The sequence below is a fragment of the Typopeltis vanoorti genome, chromosome 2, assembly GCF_054136105.1.
Source record: "Typopeltis vanoorti isolate ZY-2024b chromosome 2, IOZ_Tvanoo_1.0, whole genome shotgun sequence".
Classification (NCBI taxonomy): domain Eukaryota; kingdom Metazoa; phylum Arthropoda; class Arachnida; order Uropygi; family Thelyphonidae; genus Typopeltis; species Typopeltis vanoorti.
Genome location: NC_143550.1, coordinates 715,376 through 735,488, shown reverse-complemented (window position 1 = coordinate 735,488; position 20,113 = coordinate 715,376). Strand labels below are relative to the sequence as shown.

At 36.8% G+C, this 20,113-nt stretch overlaps 1 protein-coding gene across 3 annotated transcripts in view; it reads left to right on the top strand.

The window, feature by feature from the left end:
- Positions 1-20,113, top strand: part of mRpS18C (mitochondrial ribosomal protein S18C) — a 110,127-nt gene that overhangs the window by 1,867 nt on the left and 88,147 nt on the right. For 2 of the 3 annotated variants that reach the window (XM_090403178.1, XM_090403184.1), the window contains exon 2: positions 6,906-6,986. The exons of the other annotated variant lie outside the window; for it this stretch is intronic. In XM_090403178.1, the coding sequence (XP_090259304.1) occupies positions 6,906-6,986 (81 nt within the window). The remainder of the gene's footprint in view (positions 1-6,905; positions 6,987-20,113) is intronic. 3 annotated transcript variants of the gene reach the window in all.

Sequence of the window (20,113 nt, the reverse complement as noted above, 5' to 3'; positions counted from 1 at the left end):
CAATATGTTCCAACTTTTGTAAGAGCTTTCCATGTGGTATTTGGTCTAATGTTTTTTTTTTTTTCTTTCAAAGTCTAGCATTATCATGGTGTAGCCATTTTCTTTATCCCATTCTTCTGTCACTTTATTATAAAATGTGAATAATTATTAAGACAGGACCTTCGCTCGCTTTATAAAGCCATACTGCTTACTATAGAGTATCATATTCCTATCTACCCACTGTTGGATTTTATCTTTAACCAATGTTTACAATACTTTAATAACCACCATTGATGTAAAGGAACCCACCTTTATGTAAAGGAACTATCTTAACCTCTTTCCATTCTCTTGGAATTTTATCAGAGCTAAGACTTAAATTGAACAACTGCATCAGAGGCAGTGCCATCTCTCTTGCACACTCACTAGCTGTCATGCCATCCTGTCCTACTGCTGTATTCACATTGATATTTTTCAATATGCTGTGAACACCTTTTCATCTACCTTAATTTTGACATGCATCTTGGTCACATCAGCAATTGCACAATCTTCATTAGGGTGATATACTTTTGCAAAGTGATCACTCAGTAACTCAGCTATTTGTTTTGTGACTGGATACTACTGAAATTTGAACCTTTAAAACCATTGTGTACTAAAGGTTCAAACCTCAGTAGCATCTAGGAATTATTTGATAATCAAAAAAAGAATTTTTCATGCCAATTCAAACCTGAAATACACCAATTTACACCCAGTGGTCTTATACTAGGTAAAGAAAATCTTTTAGCATATTGTATGTGTTTGTATACACAGGTGTGTGAATTCCATTCACAAATGGTTATAACGTATAACAGTGCTACCTGTTCGATCAACTGGACTGATATCCACCAGAATATATGTAATTATAGACATACACTGACCTCATATCCTTGATTGCTTAAAACTTATTTTAGACAACCATTTAGAATGAATGGTATTATCTAAGTTACTTCGTTGTTTTTTTAAACACCCATAAAGCGCACTTAGCATGCATTTTTCTTGAAATTTGATTAGTCAGTATTGCACACACACAGGCATAGAGAAATTAGAGATTGCCCTCCTCATTTCCTTTCCAGTAATTCATCTACTATAATGTTTTGAAATAAATTTGATTTTCTTCCTTTTAGTGTGATGTGTATATTATTATGTGATGCCTCGAAGGACTCATTGCCGGAGGGCACGCTGATCCATTGCACACATCTTGCTATTTTCTTTACTGTCTAGTTCTCCAACTACACAATGGCACTCATAGTTTTAATATATATATATATATATATATATATATATATATGTTAAAAATACCAAGCTATTTTAAACCTGGTTTTACTGCATTTCCCATGTAAGCAAACAGACAAGTAAGTTAGGTTTGCACCTTCAAGTATTGCAAGTCTGGGTGATCCCACACGTAATGCAAGTCGAGGAAACTCGTGGTAAAGGAGGCTAAGCTCTGATCACTATTCTTAATATTTACCCTTAATGCAAACAAAGTACATCTCCTGGAGGAGATGTACTTTGTATAGTACTGAGTAATATCTCCTGGAGGAGATGTATGATGCCATGTATTAAAGGCAAGGGGCCACTACCCAGACTGGTTTCGACTTTTATTGAGGTCTCATCAGTGGGAGCCAGGCTAGAAATACCAAGATTTTAGTAATACAAAGCTTATAAGTATTTTACCAGAACAAGTTATTATAAGGTGTTTTGACCTTATGAAATAAAAATCTCAGGATGAGAGAGAGATGTAGAAATTATTTTTACCTTCGGTATAATATCCTTTACCACAAGTTGCCTTGACTTGCACTACATGCGGAGTCACCCAGACTTGCAATACTTGGAGGCGCAAACTTGACTTACTTATCTGTTTGCTTACTTGGGAAATGGAGTAAAATTAGGTTTAAAATAGCTTGGTATCTTTAACATTTATCATACCCAAGGTAAATATACTTTCTACATATATATATATATATATATATATATATATATATATATATATAATGAAATTATACACGGACATACATTTCTTGATTTAGTGTATATTAGCATACTTCAACCAAGTATTTCCTTACTAATTACTTATCAGCAATTTCCATCTAAATTGGTCTGCTGCTTGGCTTGTAAGGTCTCCAATCTGATCAGCTCCGTTTTTATTATTATTATTATTATTCCCCCCCCCCCCCCAAAAAAAAAAAAAACATCTTAACTGGATCAGTCCATTTTATCTTAGTTTTCTGTGTCTTGCAGTTTAACAAAATCCTCTTGGAGGAGAAAAAAAAATAAAAAAATGCTAGATATTTTCTAGAGCAAAATACTTCGGTGCGCATATGTTCATATCACATTTTGGATAGAAAAATAAAAAATAATTTATAGATGCAAAAATATATTTTATTAATCTTTCGCATGTTATGACTTTCAGAGAGTTAAATTTTGTTTATCAGCGAAGCCAGTTATGTCCTAAAAATTTAAATTTTTAGCTATTTGTTTTCATTTGATATAGTTGCAGGTGATGACAAAATGCTCTTGACAAGTTCCCATTCATTTGCCCATCTATCTAGCTTATTCAAATCCTCTTGCAGGTCTGCCGCATCTGTACTATTACTAATAATCCTTCCCAGCTTCGCATCATCCACAAACAACTGAATATCCCCTTGCAATCCACTGACAATGTCATTGATATAAAGGTTACAATATTGGTCCCAATACTGAGCACTATGGGACCTCACTTGTAACCCTTTGCTTCCTTGAAATTGTCCCACCATACACAACCTAATGCCTATCGGACAGCCAATCCTGAATCCAGTTGACCAATCTGATATCCAGTGCTGCAACTTAAATATCAGCTTATCATGTGGCACCCTGTCAAGTGCCTTCGCTGAGTCTAAGAAAATGGCAGTATGCCTTTTCCTCATGTAATGCTCTTGTAACTTTATCATAAAAGGCTAGCATATTGCTAAAACAATAGCGCCTCTTCACAAATCCATGTTGACTCTCACAGATAACATTACCCTCATCTGCTCAATGCTGTATACGGTCCTTCACTACTTTCTCTAAGATCTTACTAACTACTGATGACACACAAACTGGCCTATAATTAGACACTTCCAGTCTGCTACCGCCCTTATGCAATGGCACTATCTTACCTTCCTTCCATTCCATGGGCACCTTTCCTGCAGCCAGACTTTCATTGAAAAGCCAGGTCAAAGGCACTGTCAGTTCCCTAGCACATTCTGTCAAAATTTGTGGTGAAATACCATCCAGTCCCAGCTTTACTGACATCCAGAGTACTCAGTATTTGAAACATATTCTCCTCCTGTACCTCTAAACCTCGAACCTGCCCAATCCCTCTAGCATTAAAACTGACTCTTCCAGGATGAAATACTCCAATTAAGTGTTCATTGAACAATTTCACTATGTCCTCTGCATTAGTCGCTCTATTCCCATTTTTATCTCACAGTATCATTCTTCCATAGTCATTTTTCCTCCTACTGGCCACATAGCTAAAAAAATTTCCTAGGATTTTCTTTGGATCTTAGGGCCAATCTACTCTCATATTCCAGTTTTGTCTTCCTTACTATACTAGTCACTCTTCTGGCCTGTGTCTTATACTCTTCATGCATCTTCTCTTCACCTGTCTCCTTATATCTCTTCCATAGCTTCTTTTTCGCATGCAATTCCTGTTTGGTTTTCATCCACTTTACTCCAAATTGTGTCCTCTTGTTCACTCGTGGTATACAACTTACCATTGTGACTAACAAATATTCTTTCATAATTTCCCACGCACTAATGATATCCCGGCCTTCCAATTCCTCCCTCCATGAAACTTCCCCAAGTTGACGTCTTAGACTATTATAATCACCTGTCTTATAATTTCACATACCATCTCTTTGATACTCCTGCATGTGTATTCATTTTCCAAGTCAAAACCATATGGTCACTCTCTCCAACTGGTGGGAGAGATATCATCTCAGTTATCATCAACTCTTCTGATGCTATAACCAAATCCAAAACTCTTATATTCGTTTTTTCACTTCCCTTCGATTCTAATTAGTGCAGGTTTTTTTAGTCGAAAATTTTTTGAAGCTCACTTGAGATACACTTTTATAGCAAATGGCCTGTGGTCCAATTGAGTTTGAGACTCTTTCTGTAGAGTATGCATAGGAAGTGGTTAGAGATGGTTTGAGAGAAAGAGTATCAGACTTGCATACTTGCAGACTTGATTGTAGTTACAATAATGATATCTCTGATAAATGAATGAGTAGAGATATAAAGCAAGAGCTACAAAAAAAAAAAAAAAAAAAAAAACTGTGGACAGAATATAAAGAAAAAGCTGATCAGCATGCTCATGAATAGCACAAAGTGCTAGTGAGAAGGGCGACTAGTATGGTAATTAAGGCCAATTCAGATTATGAGAGGAAATTAGCTAGGCAGACTAAAGTTTATCCAAAAGAGTTTTTTCATTATGACTATGGAAGTATGACTCGAATCAATACTGATAGCAGGAAGGTCACAGAGGAGAAAATAACTAGTTGAGCTGTCGAGTAATCATTTTGCTAAGGTGTACCATTATTTCAGTTGCTGATGTGATAGATGAACAGGAGGTGTTCAGCTTATTGAAAAATATGAATGTGAACACAGCAGTTGGACTAAATGGCATGTCAGTCTGTGTACTATGTGAATGAGCAAGAGAATTGCTATTGCCTCTGATGAAGTTGTCCATCTGTCTCAGCTCTGGTAGGATTCTAGGGGGAGTGGAAAGATGGCAAAATAGTTCTATTGCATAAAGGTGGCTTAAAGACAAAGGTAGAAAACTTCAGAGCAATTAATATATCAAGAGTGGTTGTTAAAAGTATTGGAAAAGTTGGCCAAAGTAAAATCCAACAGTGGAATAAGGATGTGATACTCTATAGATACTACTATTAAGACCCCCTGTCTTAGTAATTTAATCACATTTTCACTTTATTATAAAATGGACTTTGCAGTTGACAGACAGACAGATACCAGTATACGATGGAGTGGAATTTAGGAGAATAAGGGTGACTAGTTGGAGTACTTCAGGGTTTTGTAATAGGGCCACTGCTCTTTAATCTGTATATTAGTGATATATGGAAAGATTTAAGAGGCGTAATCAGTTGGTTGCTGATGCAAAACTGGAGAGCAATGGTTGATAAAGTAGATATCCTTCAGGATAATTTAAATAAATTGGCATTGTGCACAAAGAATAATGATTGTCAATTTAATGTTGAAAAATGTAATGTCATGCACTTTGGGTTGAAAAGGTTGCATACAGTATATCATATTGATGGTACTGGATTGCAGGAAATCGTTGAGGCTAGGGAGTTCAGGATAATGGTGTATAGGTAAAATATCTCAAAAGATTACTTGGATGTTGAAAAACATGCTAACAAGCAAAGATAGGGAAGTTATTATCTCTCTTTATAAGGCCACATGTTTGGCCACATCTTGACTGCTGTGCACAGATTTTGTCACTTAGGTTTCTTGGGGACTAGAAGTACTAGAGGAGATTCATTGACAAGTGATTAAGCTGGTGACAGGTCTGTAGAATCATCCTTATGGTAGGTTAAAAGTTTGTGGGTTACAAAGTTTAATTGATAGGTGGAAAAGAGGTGCCACGATAGAAACTTTTAAGATATTAAAGGTTTTATAAAATTGAAGCAAAGGAAATTTTTTGGTATATTACAAATACACTACTTGGAAAGAAGCCAATGGTTACCCCCCATAGGAAAGGTGTATTGTTCCATGTGATGAGTCACGTGTTTGTAGCCAGTATGAATTGGAGGAATACGATGCTCCTAAGTCAGTGTAACTGTGTCTGGGTGAAAGGGCTGCAAGAAGGGAACTGACTAAGTTTGAAAGAGGCATTGTGATAGGATGCCATGTTGCAGGCCTATCTGTTTGGCAGATAGTTGATAAATTGGGTTATTCCAGGTGAACAATCAATAATACTATACTGAAATGGAAGCAGTGCAGGGAGTCAATTGCAAGTTCTACCTGCAGTGGCTGACTCACCACATTCACCAAATATGACTGTGGGGATGCTGTGAAGGATAATATGTAAAAACTATTATTCATTGGCCAAACACATTGAATGCAGTTTCAAGCATCGACTGGAACATGATCTGCATAAAAATATTTAGAACCAAGGCTCACAACATGGGTTTCCATGTTAGGACCTCAATATGTAAGCCCCACATTACCTGAACCAACATGTAATATTTTCTTCAGTGGTGCAGTGAATGTGTACAGTGGGATGTGGAAACTTAGAAAGCTTAGCAGATGCCTGATGAATGTCTCTTAGTAGAGTACGTAATCCCAGTTGTGAGATTCGGAGGTGGCAGTGTAATTATATTGTCCTGTTTTTCGTGATTTGGCTTCAGACCTTCATTTATCATAAATTTATCATTGAACTCCAAGAGGTATGTGAACATTCTGGACAATGCAATGCTTCCTACTTTGTAGCATTTCTATGGAATTAACCATCATCTCTTTCAGCAAGACAGTGTACTATGACAGTGTGTCATAAGTCTGCTGCTGTAACTGCATGGTTTGTGGATATGAATGTCACCACAATTGCCTGTCCTTCATAACCTTTATCTAAACCCTATTGAACACCTGTGGGATGAAGTAGAGCCTCAAGTGAGGTAAAAGGACATCTACCCCATAATAGTTGAGAACCTCATTACATGTAGGATGGTTGCAATCATAACAGCAAATGGAGGAGTTGCATCTTATTAAGGCGTGTGCCATAGCTGTTTACTCCTTACACTTTTAATGTCCATTGACTTCTTTCCAAGCAGCATAGTCAGAGAAGTAGGGCCATCTGGGGCGGGAAGTTATATTATAGTGTGGTTATTAAAGGTGTTCTAAATATTTTGCAGGGCAAGTGGTGAATGAGTGGAATGGATTGCCAAAATTGTTTCCCAATCTCCTGACAGTGAATCAGTTCAAGGAGAATTATGGTAGGTTTTGTGTATATAATAATTAGTTTGTGTCTTCCATGATCAGTTTCAGGACTCCATGGAGATACTATATAATAATAATAATAAAATACTGCATTAAAGCAATTACGTGTTCCTGAGCATGTGCCATCACTTTGCTGATTATTATATACAAAACCACATCAGAACATTGCCAGGTTCATAGGTAGCGAATTCAGTTAATATGTAACACAGTAGGAGAGTTTTAAAAATTTTGAGAACAGATTTTCAGGAACAGGACATGAAAAGCCTATACCTGAATTGCTCAGACAATGATGAACTAGTACTAATGAATTCTGCTAATGGAGAAAAATAAAGAGTGATAAGCAAACTTTTTTTTTGTATGCAACATGTGAGTGAAATTTTTTAAATTGCATTTCTATTTCACACAGAAATATGGCTGTTAAAGCATTCTTCTGTAAGCATTATTGTATATTTTTTAAAAGTTTTTACTTTTATTGTTTTGGTTTGCTGTTTATATTAATGCTGTTTATGCTGCAAGCTGAAAATAAAAACAAAGCTTCATCTTTGATCAAGATCAGACACAAAAAGTACCGTATTTACTCGAGTATAACTCTCCCTTGGGTATAACTCGTACCCCTAATTTTACTTTATGAAAAAAGAAATTAAAAAGTTTCACATATACCTCAGACACAAAAAAATGTTTAACCACATGTTCATCTAGGAGTGATAGTAACTCGCTCCCCAAAGTAAACAGCATGCCCTCCCCAACAGATACTATACTGCAGACGCAAGAAAAACAAGTACTTTTATTGTATCACTGAATAAGGTACAGAGACATTTGCACTCTCTGTAAATATATTTCTTAACAAATAGTACAGTTAGAGACAACTGAGATAAAAATGGCACTAACTAATGAATTGCATGTCCCCTCCCGCAGAAACTATGCTGTGTAGACTCAAGTAAAACCATATGTTGCACCGGCAAACACAGTATCTAACTAAAAACTATTATCCAATTTTTCAATTACGTGAAATAAATGTTTGATTGCATTTGAAATTTTCAATGTCATTAAGTCAGATCACAAAGGCTAACTTCAAATAAAATTCTACCACGAATTGAAACATGCCATACTGTATTTACTCAAATGTAACTCGCCTTCACGTATGCCTCACACCTCTGATTTTACTTTACGAAAACAGAAATTACAAAGTTTTGCATATAGTTCGCACACAAAAAAGTTTAAAACTTTAAGAAATAGATAGGAATGTTGTTATGGCACTTTCAGATATTTTGGAATTCAGTTGAAGAGAATCAGCATTTCAACAATTGTCTGCTTGCCTTTGTTGTTGAGTCCTGCAATCTTTTGTTAACACTGCACCAATCATATGCAAAGAGATGGAAGGAACCAGTAGAGGAAATGTAGGAGTGAGGGCATTGACCTCTTCTTGATCATGGATTGCATGGGGGGGATTAAGAGACCATCATTAAAACTTTTGTGAATGGAAAATTGCCAATCAGCCATACTGTGAGATATGGTTTGCAGAGCAGAGCATTCATAGTATGGCTGATTGGCAATTTTCCATTTATGAAGTAGATATTTACATCTTCCATAGCCCATCCTAATCCTGTTTTGGGAGGACCATTGTTTGTGTGACAGATCAAATCTCTCACACAAACCTGAAATCAATAGGAAGCTCAGAACAGAGATCTTCAATAAGTGATCATTTAGTAATGTTAAAATCATTCCAACGATTCCTTCATTTATCTTCAGGATTAAAGTTTTGAGTTTCCAATAATTATCCCTCAGATCAAAGGGAAGTATGTGATCTGAGTCGGTATTTAGTATATTTGAGATCAGTTGTAGAGGGTCAGATTTGAGTTTTTTTATATTTTTTCAACAATTGTTTTTCCAGCAGCATCTTATGGATGTGAGACTTGGAACCTAAAGAAGTCAGATAAGAAAAGGATAGCTACTTTTGAGATGTGGAGTGAAAGAAGGCTTTTGAGGATATATACTGAAAGGCATACAAATGAATGTGTGTTAGAAAAGATCAGTAGAACTTCTTTAAGGCTCCTTAAGGATATTGACAGAAGAAAGTTAAAATATTTTGGACACATTGAAAGGATGGAAGGAAGATTCCTCAGAACAGAAATAGAAGGTCAAGTTCCTGGAAAAAGAGGAAGGAATAGCCTATCATTAAGATGGATGGATGGCATGTGTGAAGTGACTGATCTTCAGAGAGTTGAAGCCTTGTGTGGCACATCACCAAGCATCGGAGCGACATATGGCATCTGTGGATGCCCAGTGAACATATGATATTTTTTAAAAGTTTCAGACTGTCTTCTAAGATCTTATGTGGTGATATTTGCCAGGACAAGAAGCCAGGGTTGATTTCAGAGTATCTGAGATTACATACGTAGGGTTTGGTTCAGTTCTGTATCTATTAACTTGTCATGACTACTTCTACTCCAGACCTGGGCACAATAGTCAACTGTTGAGAAGACCAAAGCCAGGGCAGACATCCTGTGTGGGGGGGGCTCTGCATCCCCAGCCAGTTCCAGTCAGTTAGAGATAATATTGTTTCTAGCTTCAATCTTATTTCCCAGTTGTCGTATATTGTAGGTGAGAGTTCTGTCTATTGTGACTCCTAGATATTTTGGGTAATCTTCTTGGTTTATGACTTTATTATAGAAATTAAGATTTACTGTGTGGTTAGCTTCAGAGTTGAGCAGGTGGAATGTAGAAAAGATAGTTTTTGCTGGACTAGGTCTTGGATATACCAGGAGTTGAAACATTTTTCCAGTTGTATTAGTCATTGTTCAAGGGATTTATTGACTTTGTCAAAACTAGGCTTATGACTAATACCTAGGTCATCAGCATACATGAACTTCTGGGAATCTCTGGAAGGTAAGTCTGAATTATAAATAAACATTTGAAGACAGGTGAAGACAAGACTGATTCCTGGGGGGAGGCCATGTTGGAGGAATTTTGTCCTGCTTTTTCTTGCAACAAGCTGCACATGGAATTTACGATTTGAAAGCATTGAGTTTTGAAGATTAATTATTATTATTTTTTTTTGCATTGGAGGATATTTGCTAATTAAATAAGTTTTTTATTTTTTATACTGTATCATAATCAGATGTAAGATCTATGAGGACACTCCTGTTTTCTGGTTTTCCTGGAATGCTTTTTCAATATCTGCTGTAATTGATGGGACCTGATTGCAACAATCTCATCCAGGTCTGAAACCTGCCTGTTCGGGAGGTAAAATACTTTCCAAGATTGGGGGGGGGGGAGAAATTCTTCTGAGGATTACTCTTTCAAAAAGTTTGTAAGAAGTTCAAAAAAGAGTAATAGGTTGGAAGTTCTTTGATTCATCATGCTGTTGCTTGGGTTTTAAAATGGCCAGGATTTTTGATTCTTTCCACTGTTTGGGAAGTTTACCAGATTGAATTATTGTGGAATAAAGTGCTGCAAGCCAGCTTTGTGCACATTCTCCCAGGTTTTTTAGGAACTTTGGTAGGATACCATTAGCACCAGGGGCATGGCTATTTTTAGCTAATTTTAATGCTGCTTCTATTTCTTTTGTTAATCTGATCAGCTAGGCAAGATGATTCTTGCCTTGCAGCTAATGTATTCTTCAGAGACTTATTTATTTCTCTTTGGAGTTTTTGCTGGGCTTTATTTTTGAGGTTTTCAGTGAACAGGAAGCTATACTATTTGCTGTGACCTGGCATTTTTGAGAAGTCGTCATAGAGGCTGCTCTCAGCTTTCTAAGAAGGTTCCAGCTTTTCTTCCTGGATGTTGTGAAATCTGAATTCTTCATAGTTTTGTTCCATCTTTGATTTCTTCTTGCATGTTCCTAACAACTGTTGCACTATTTGAGAATGTAGGCTTTCTTTAACCACGTTGCTGTCAATATGGATAAAATACATCACTCGTGTACACTTCATATCCATCATATATTTCAATATGATATCAATGGTATTACAATTTTAATATGCACTTCACATCCATGGTAACCTGGATGTATATACATTTTGGGTGGTTAATGGAATTAACAACACCAAATGAATTATTTTATAAAAAGATGTTTATTAATTGGCTTACATTGTACTGAATTTCAAATCAGCATCTTCACAGCACAAAGCATCATGTTATAGTTTATACGCAACAATGACTAAGTGAAACATTTACATTGTAACGGACAAAAGATCTAGAGATCTATTGGTACCCTCTAAGGTAAAAAAAAAAAATTATTACAGCTGTTTATGTTAAGATCTCTTAAGAACTGTTATCTTAAGATTGACTCCTACATAGCTGTAATACTTCTCATTATTATTATTATTACTACCACCCTAAGACTATGGAGTCAAAGCCCCATCTAGGAGGTCCCTTTGTCATACGTGCAGCTCATCATACCATGCTTTACACACTTTCAAATTCTCTGTAGATGCCACACTCAGGCAAGGCATTCCAATCAATCACAACTCTGCATTCAGGGATGCAGAGTTGTGATCAAACTTGCTTCTCAGGGATGACTTGTTCTCCCCTGATCTCCCACCATTTTATGAAAAACCTCTTCCGCATTGATACTATAACAATCCCTTACCAACTTGTATGTCTCTATCATATCACCCCTCTTCCTCCTATCCACGCGACTCTGTAAATTGCATGTTCTCAACCTTTCCTCATATTCAACATTCCAAGATTGGAAACTACATTAGTCAGTTGCTTTTGAACCCTTTCCAACATCTATTCATCCTTTTGAAAACCAGGTGGCCAAAATCTGTGCACAGTAGTGTTAAACTTTGATAAGTCTAGAATACTAAGATTCCACATCATCGTTTAACAGGCAAAGATCCTATAAGAAATTTAAATATATGCTTGTTTCTAAGTATGTGTGGTTGTGTTCTTTGTATAATATTGAATACACTAGTTTAAAAAGAAAAGAATTGTGAAATAACTCAAGGAGACATTGTTTACTTGTTAAAAGAAAAGAATATATAAAAAAAAATGCCAATCATATGTGTAAGTTAATAATATTGGTTTAGAGTTGATATTACCTTTAATGTAAAATAATTTACAAGAGAGAGACGACAAAGATAATCTGTGTGAACAAAAGCTGAAAGTTCGGGGGCAAGCAGACGGTTGCCTCCGGCAGTTGCGTGCTCATGGCATGTGAAGAAAACAAGCGGAGAGAGAACGGACGTTGTGAGATCAGACCCATGTGACGAAAATTCTACATGCCGAGTGAATGACCTAAGTTATGGTGATTGCCGGTAGGGAGGAGATATACAAGGGTTAGGAACCCCCCCCATGTCTTTTCTCTCTTTTCATTTCCCCTCGTTGGCCAGCTCTTGGTGCTGGATCTTCGTTGGCTGGACAGTTGCAGGAGCAACTCCATTCCTAAGACGACGTTTCTGTGGGGAAACCTAGTCACGGACTCCCGGGAGGAGGTCAAGAAAAGATCGCTTGAGCATACCAATGATCGGAGAATTCTAGGCCCTGAAACAGATTGAGGGTAGACTCCACTAATCTCATTTCTTATAGTGGATAGATCCTTATCCACTATAAGATAGAGATTAGTGGAGTCTTAAATGTGTGTAATGTGTATTGTTGTTTTTTATTGTTGGGGGTTCTGAATAATATAATTTGGTTTTATTTTCTTGGCAATCAATTGTAACCTTTTAAATTTCAATTTTAAATGATTGTATAGCACGTAATGAGATTTCAGTAGTGTAATTTGAGTTAATATTATTAGTGTGCTTTTGCTTATGTTTTTTTCTTTGTGGCATAATACAAATGGTTTGGTATGGGAATATTGTGATTGTCAGTAATATTCAGCCAAACATGATCTTAAAGATTGGATGGTAGATTCAATTTTGCAGTTATTATTGCATCCCAATTGACAGCTAAACTTATAAACCACATTAAATGCATGTGGTTTATAAGTGTAAATGATTTAAAGGTTCAATATGATATGTTGCTAGTTGAGTGAACCTGTCATGATGAGACTACTGACTCCATGGAGGTTACCATAATAATAATAATAATAGTACTCGGTGCTTTTTTTGGGACAGTACACAACAGTATGGCATATTGGCATCTTTATTAAGAGTGACACATTACACACACATGCAGTATCATTTTATTCAACTTTTACTGATAGCAAAGAATGTGTACCAGCACCTAATGTTTTCCATAAAAATAAAAAAACACATTGATTATACTGTTATAATAATAATAATCTGCTAACACTTTTTATTCTCAAAAGGTTGCAGGCACACAAATGTTTCGGTCCTAACTTTTCTAGATTGAGAGACAATCCCAGCTCATTGCCAGTCAAATATAACTGACCCAAACTATGAATGCTATTAAACAGCATTCAGTGAAGAGAATGCTGCAGACAAGTGCCTGAACACATTCCCCAACCTCAACACAATATGTTATTGTCTGACATAGTCTGGATTCGATGGTTGATTTCTTTGAGTTTCTGGGAGAAAAAAATCCATCCCAGAGACTTTTAATATCTGTTTCAAAATAGGTAAGCTGTCATGTTTATAGAAATTAAAGACAAAGACTATTATTATTAAGAGAGACCTCCAGGGATTCATTGAGGAAGGCCACATAATACACACACCAGGTATTTATTGCAGTGTCAAAACTTGCCAAAACAAGCATGTTTCGAATTTTTTCAACTTTTCAACTTTAATTTTGCTTGATGCAACTTGGAAATAACTGGTTTTAATAATTTTTACTTTCAATATTAGAAGAATAAACAAGCAAGTTATCCTGAAAACAAATGACTTGCTAAAAAATTATATTCATTAACGATTGAATGGACTAAGCAGTACCAACACATCTATTTGAAAGAAAACCTGTTCTGCAGGTTGCAGCTTTTACTAAAATGCAAGCATGATAAAAATATAGTAGGGACCCCCCCCCCCCCCGTATCCACAGTTTGAAAAAAGCACGTGAAATGGCCAGTTTGAAACATGCATACACGCAGGCTGAAAACTTGTCAAAACATGCTTGTTTTGCTAGGCATGTGGACTTAAACGTGCATGTTTGTTCATGTTTCATTTTACTTGAATTGCTGAAGAAAGCAGTCAACTGTCTGTCATTGCAATTAAAAATTCTGTTTAAATTCAAGGAAATAAATTGTGAAAAATGGCTTCAAAACCGAAGAGAAGATGTGAAGTGCTCGGTATTAGTGAAAAATCAAAGATTATCAATATGATTGAAGTAGAAAAAAAGTCAATATTAGTCAATGAAGTAGAAAAAAAATCAAGATAAGTGAAGTGTTGAAGAACAAAGAAAAAATTCGTGCCAGTCTTTCCATTGTGCCCAAATCTGCAAAAGTTATGGGTACAGTGCGTGATAAGGTATTACTCAAGGTAGAGAAAGCTTTGAATTTGTGGGTGGAAGACATGACAAGAAAAAGGATTCCTATTGAAGGTAACACATTACGACAAAAATCATTAATCCTATACGAAGACATGCGGCCGCAAGATGAAACAGAAGAAGAAGAAAAATTATTTACAGCAAGCAAGGGCTGGTTGCATAGATTCAAAACTAGGTTTAATCTAAAAAACATAAAAATTACAGCAGAATCTGCATCAGCTGATGAGAAAGCTGCTGCATTGTTCCCAGCAGAATTTAAAAAAATTATTGCAGAGAAAGGTTATCATCCTAAGCAAGTTTTTAATTGTGATGAAACCAGCCTCGTTTGGAAGAAAATGCCCCAACGGACCTACATCCATAAAACTGTGAAGCAAGCACGAGGCTTTAAAGCTTTAAGGACAGATTAACGATGGTACTTTCTGGCAATGCAGCTGGTCGTATAATTAAACCTGGCCTTGTTGAGCACAGAATCCATGTGTCCTTAAAAACAAAAGTTGTCTGCCTGTTTTTTGGCAATCAAATCTGAATGCGTGGGTCACAGCCATGTTATTTATGGAATAATTCCATCGATGTTTAATTCCAGAGGTGAAAAAATACTTGGAGAGGGAAGGATTACCATTTAAAGTTTTATTGATAATAGACAACGCTTAACAGATAATTGATAATAGGTGACTAGTGACTCAGGGGCACCCTGAGTCACTAGTCACCAAAGACAGAAATGTTCAAGTGGTCTTCTTCCCACCTAATATGACTTCATTGCTTCAGCCACTCGATCAAGGTGTCATTAGATGCTTCAAAGCCTCATATGCTTGGCAGGTTTTCGATATGATTCGTGCAATGGTTGAGGATTCTGTGCTGATGCTGGAGTCATGGAATGCTGGAAATCATTCATAATTGCAGATGCAAGTGTATTCATCAAGGGGAGAAATGAACGAATTGAAACCAGAAACGGTAACTGCATGCTGGAAGAATTTGTGGGGTGATGGCGTTCATAATTCCCAAGGTGCCCCTGATGCTAACTCACAGATAAGAACGATAATTAACACACCACGGAAAATAGGTGGAGAGGGATTTGACGATATGACAGAAGGAGAATTGAATGATTACATAGATGGACATCGTGAGGTGCTCACTAACGACGAGTTGAAAGATCTTGCCAAATCTAAAGAAGAAAATGAGGATGAAAGTGAACAAGAACCACCAGCGTGGACACTCGAAAAATTTGCCACGATGTTGCGAATGGTTCAAACATTAAAGGAACAGATAATGGATTATGATTCAATGATGGGGTGCAGCATAAAAATTATTCGCACAATAACAGAAGCTTTGGAACCTTTGCAGAACCTGTTTACTGAATTGAAGAGACAAAAACGGCAGCTTCCAATAACAATGTTTTTTTAAAAAGTCGACAGAGCTTCTACTATCAGTGATCCTCAGCCTTCCACATAATTTGCTCAGTTGGCAAGCAAGCAGCTGAACTGCCAAAGATTCAGAAGATGAATAAATATGTAGCTGAACACGAGGTGTTCTGATCTCAGTTGATTCCTCCTATTAAGAATAAAAATATTAAGATTTTATTAACAATTACATTTTTATTAGCATATTTTCTCATTTCGTTCTACATAATTATGTGGATTGTGGGACAAAGTTGCTCGCGTCCATGGTGATCCTAAAGCTATACGTATCCCCGGGTGGTGCCAAATGAGCAGCAGCGATAGGCAGCCAGTCCATCCTAAAGATCTCCTGGCCAGTTTCATGATGTCTACTGAATTTATTGAATATAGTGACTTCCAGAAACCAGAATTTAGAAACATTGGCCCTACACTATGTATTTGTCAATTAAATATTGAGTCTATTACCAAAGCCAAATGCGATTATTTATCGAAATTATTGTTAACCAACAATGTTGATGTGATTGCTGTCCAGGAAACACGTGCTGCTGATCCTAAACAGCTCCTTAAAAGAGGTCGCATTCCAGGTTACACTGCTATTGGTGCAACTTATCATGAAGTATATGGAATAGCAACATATGCGCAAAATCGTCTTAAAGACGTTTTTCTTCTATCTCAAAATATTGTAGAAAACATACAGTAGTGATAAAAGTTCAAGATATTACATTATGAATATTTATAAGCCACCTGGATCACCTTGGCCGGAAAAAATTATTCCTATTGCTGAACAGTGGAATTATGCTTGAAACAACGAATGTGGCAAAAAACTTGTTGATTGGATCGAACTAAATAATCTTCACTTAGTCTTTGATGCCAAAGACAAAGGCACTTTTAGGTCTGCGGCCTGGAAAAGAGACTATAACCGTGATGTATGTCTTGTGAGCAAAAATAATTCAGGTCACCCTATGCAAAATCTGAGAAGGGTCTTAACTGACTTTCCTCATAGTCAACCAGTATTAATTGACATTGGCATTTCCATTCCATTTGTGAGATTAAAGCCTCTCCCACACTGGAATTTTAAAAAGGCTGACTGGAATAAATACGCAAATGAACTTGATAAATGTATTCGGTGGATATCTCCAATAAGTAGTAATTTTCATCGATTTATAGGCGTAGTCCTGCTTGCTGCCAAGAAAAGTATTCCTAGAGGTATTAGACATAACTATATACATGTTTGGAGCGAAGAATGTGAATTACTTTATAATGAATATCAGATAAACAATGACTCAAAAACAGCAGACGAACTCCTAGAAAACTTGGATATATCCCGAAGGAAAAAATGGGTAAATACAGTTGAAGGTATAGACTTTACTCATTCCAGCCGTAAAGCTTGGAGCCTTCTTAGGAAACTAGGTGGTAGTGCTCCTTTGATTAAAGAACAACCAAGAATCACCCCAGATCGACTGGCTATACATATTGTTAATATATCACATATCCCAAACAATAAAAAGCAAACAAGATATATAAAGAGAAAATTAAAAGAATTTAGCAAGTCTTCACCTATAACTTCAAATTTTGCACACCCTTTTACGCAGCAAGAAGTTGAAGCAGCCTTAAAGGAATTAAGGCCTGGTAAGGTTCCTGGTTTTTGATAACACTCATCCAAAATTTTTGATTAATCTGAGAAAAAATGCAAGATTATGGTTAACAAAGTTCCATACTGACGTTCTTACAACTGGTAAACTTCCCACTATTTTTAAAAAAGCAAAAGTACTTTCAATTTTAAAGCCTAGTAAGCCTAATCATAAACCGGAAAGTTACTAACCTATTACTCTCCTCAGTTGTTGTTATAAACTCTTTGAAAGACTTATTTATAATAGAATAAGCTCCACAATTTTTAAAAATGTCCCAATAGAACAAACTGGCTTCAGACTAAATCGTGGGTGTTGTGACCAGGTTCTCTCTTTGGTAACTCACATAGAAGCTGGTTTTCAAAAAGGTTTAAAAACATCAGCAGTATTTATTGATTTGTCAACAGCCTTCGACACCATTTGGAGACAAGGCCTTCTATATAAATTATATAAAATCATCCCATGTAAAACAATAGTCCATATTATTAACAATATGCTAAGAGATAGAAGATTTATAGTGACTATAGGTAATAAAATTGGCAGCGAAAGGAAGTTAAATAATGAACTGCCACAGGGATCTGTTTTATCTCTGTTATTATTCAATCTGTATATATCTGATCTTCCCGTCACTTCGTCAAGGAAATTTTGTTATGCCGACGATATAGCAATAACTACACAGCATAAATGCATAAGTCGTACAGAAGAAATTCTAAATGCTGACAACTATTCTGGATGAATATTTTAAAAGATGGAAACTCTGTTTAAATAGGAGCAAAACGGTAATATCTTGTTTTCATCTAAATAATAATTTGGCAAATGTGAAACTAAAAATTTAATTGAACAACACTGTACTTCCATATAATACGTAGGCTGTTCAATAAGTAATAAGACTATATTTATACAGAAAACGGATTACCTTTAATCGTCATCATTTACATGGTCTTTTTCGAAGTAACTAATGTGAGACGCAATGCATTTGTCCCAACGTTGCATCCACTTCTTAAAAACACGTGAGAGTCCGTTTTTTGAGAGTTCTTTCAAAACCACCTCCACAGCTTTTACACATGCTTTGTTGCTTTCGAAATGGTGGCCTCTTAGTGGTTTCTTGAGCTGAGGAAACAGCCAGAAATCGCAAGGTGCGAGATCAGGACTGTATGGAGGGTGTGGTAGGATATCTGTGTTGTTCTTCTGCAAAACGTCCACTACACAACCAGCAATATGTGGCCTTGCATTATCATGGTGCAATAAGAAGCCATTCTTCAGCAATGGACACTTCCTTTTGACGTGCTTGATGATAATCGCTGCTGTGTTGATCATTGTCTCTGTGATGGACTTTGACGGTCTTCCCTCACGTTCAAGATCTTCCACATTTTGCCTTCCTTCCTCAAAAGTTTTATGCCAGCCAAAAATACTTGCCTTCGAATTGCTTCCTCGTGGAAAGCTTTGCGTATCATGTTAAAAGTGTCCGACGCCAATTTTTGCAAAGCACACAAAATTTAATCGCATAACGCTGTTCCAAGGACGCTTCCATTTCGAAGACTGGTCGCACCTCATAGGCGCGCCGATGAGCACTTGCATTTAGTCACGTGACACTCTGGCACATCAGCCCGTATACGCCATCTATCAACCTCTTGCTTCTGCCTGGTATCTCCAGCTCTGGGCCTGGCTCCCACTGAAGAGACCTCAATAAAGGTCGAAACTAGTCTGGGTAGATGGCCAATCCCTTTAATGCATAACAGTATACATATCCACATAGGAAATGTGTTTTGCATTATGGGAGATACTGGGTTAGAAGTGCCTGGTAGCTTGCTCCACCTTTGCCACGAGTTGCCTTGGTGTTGCACTACTTACTGGATAAGATAGTACAACACTATATTTAGTCCTGAAGATATTTTCAGGTGCAAACTTTGTTTGCTCTCACTGGGATAAAGGATTAAACTAAATCTATTATAGTCTAACCTAGTGATAAATAAATTTTCAACATCTTTCTCTAAATCCAGAGTAATTTTTAAAAAAGGTGATAAACCTTTTGGCAACTCCCATAGGCACAGATGACTTGCTACTGCTTCTGCCTGGTATCTCCAGCTCTGGGCCTGGCTCCCACTGAAGAGACCTCAATAAAGGTCGAAACTAGTCTGGGTAGATGGCCAATCCCTTTAATGCATAACAGTATACATATCCACATAGGAAATGTGTTTTGCATTATGGGAGATACTGGGTTAGAAGTGCCTGGTAGCTTGCTCCACCTTTGCCACGAGTTGCCTTGGTGTTGCACTACTTACTGGATAAGATAGTACAACACTATATTTAGTCCTGAAGATATTTTCAGGTGCAAACTTTGTTTGCTCTCACTGGGATAAAGGATTAAACTAAATCTATTATAGTCTAACCTAGTGATAAATAAATTTTCAACATCTTTCTCTAAATCCAGAGTAATTTTTAAAAAAGGTGATAAACCTTTTGGCAACTCCCATAGGCACAGATGACTTGCTACTGCTTCTGCCTGGTATCTCCAGCTCTGGGCCTGGCTCCCACTGAAGAGACCTCAATAAAGGTCGAAACTAGTCTGGGTAGATGGCCAATCCCTTTGATGCATAACAGTATACATATCCACATAGGAAATGTGTTTTGCATTATGGGAGATACTGGGTTAGAAGTGCCTGGTAGCTTGCTCCACCTTTGCCACGAGTTGCCTTGGTGTTGCACTACTTACTG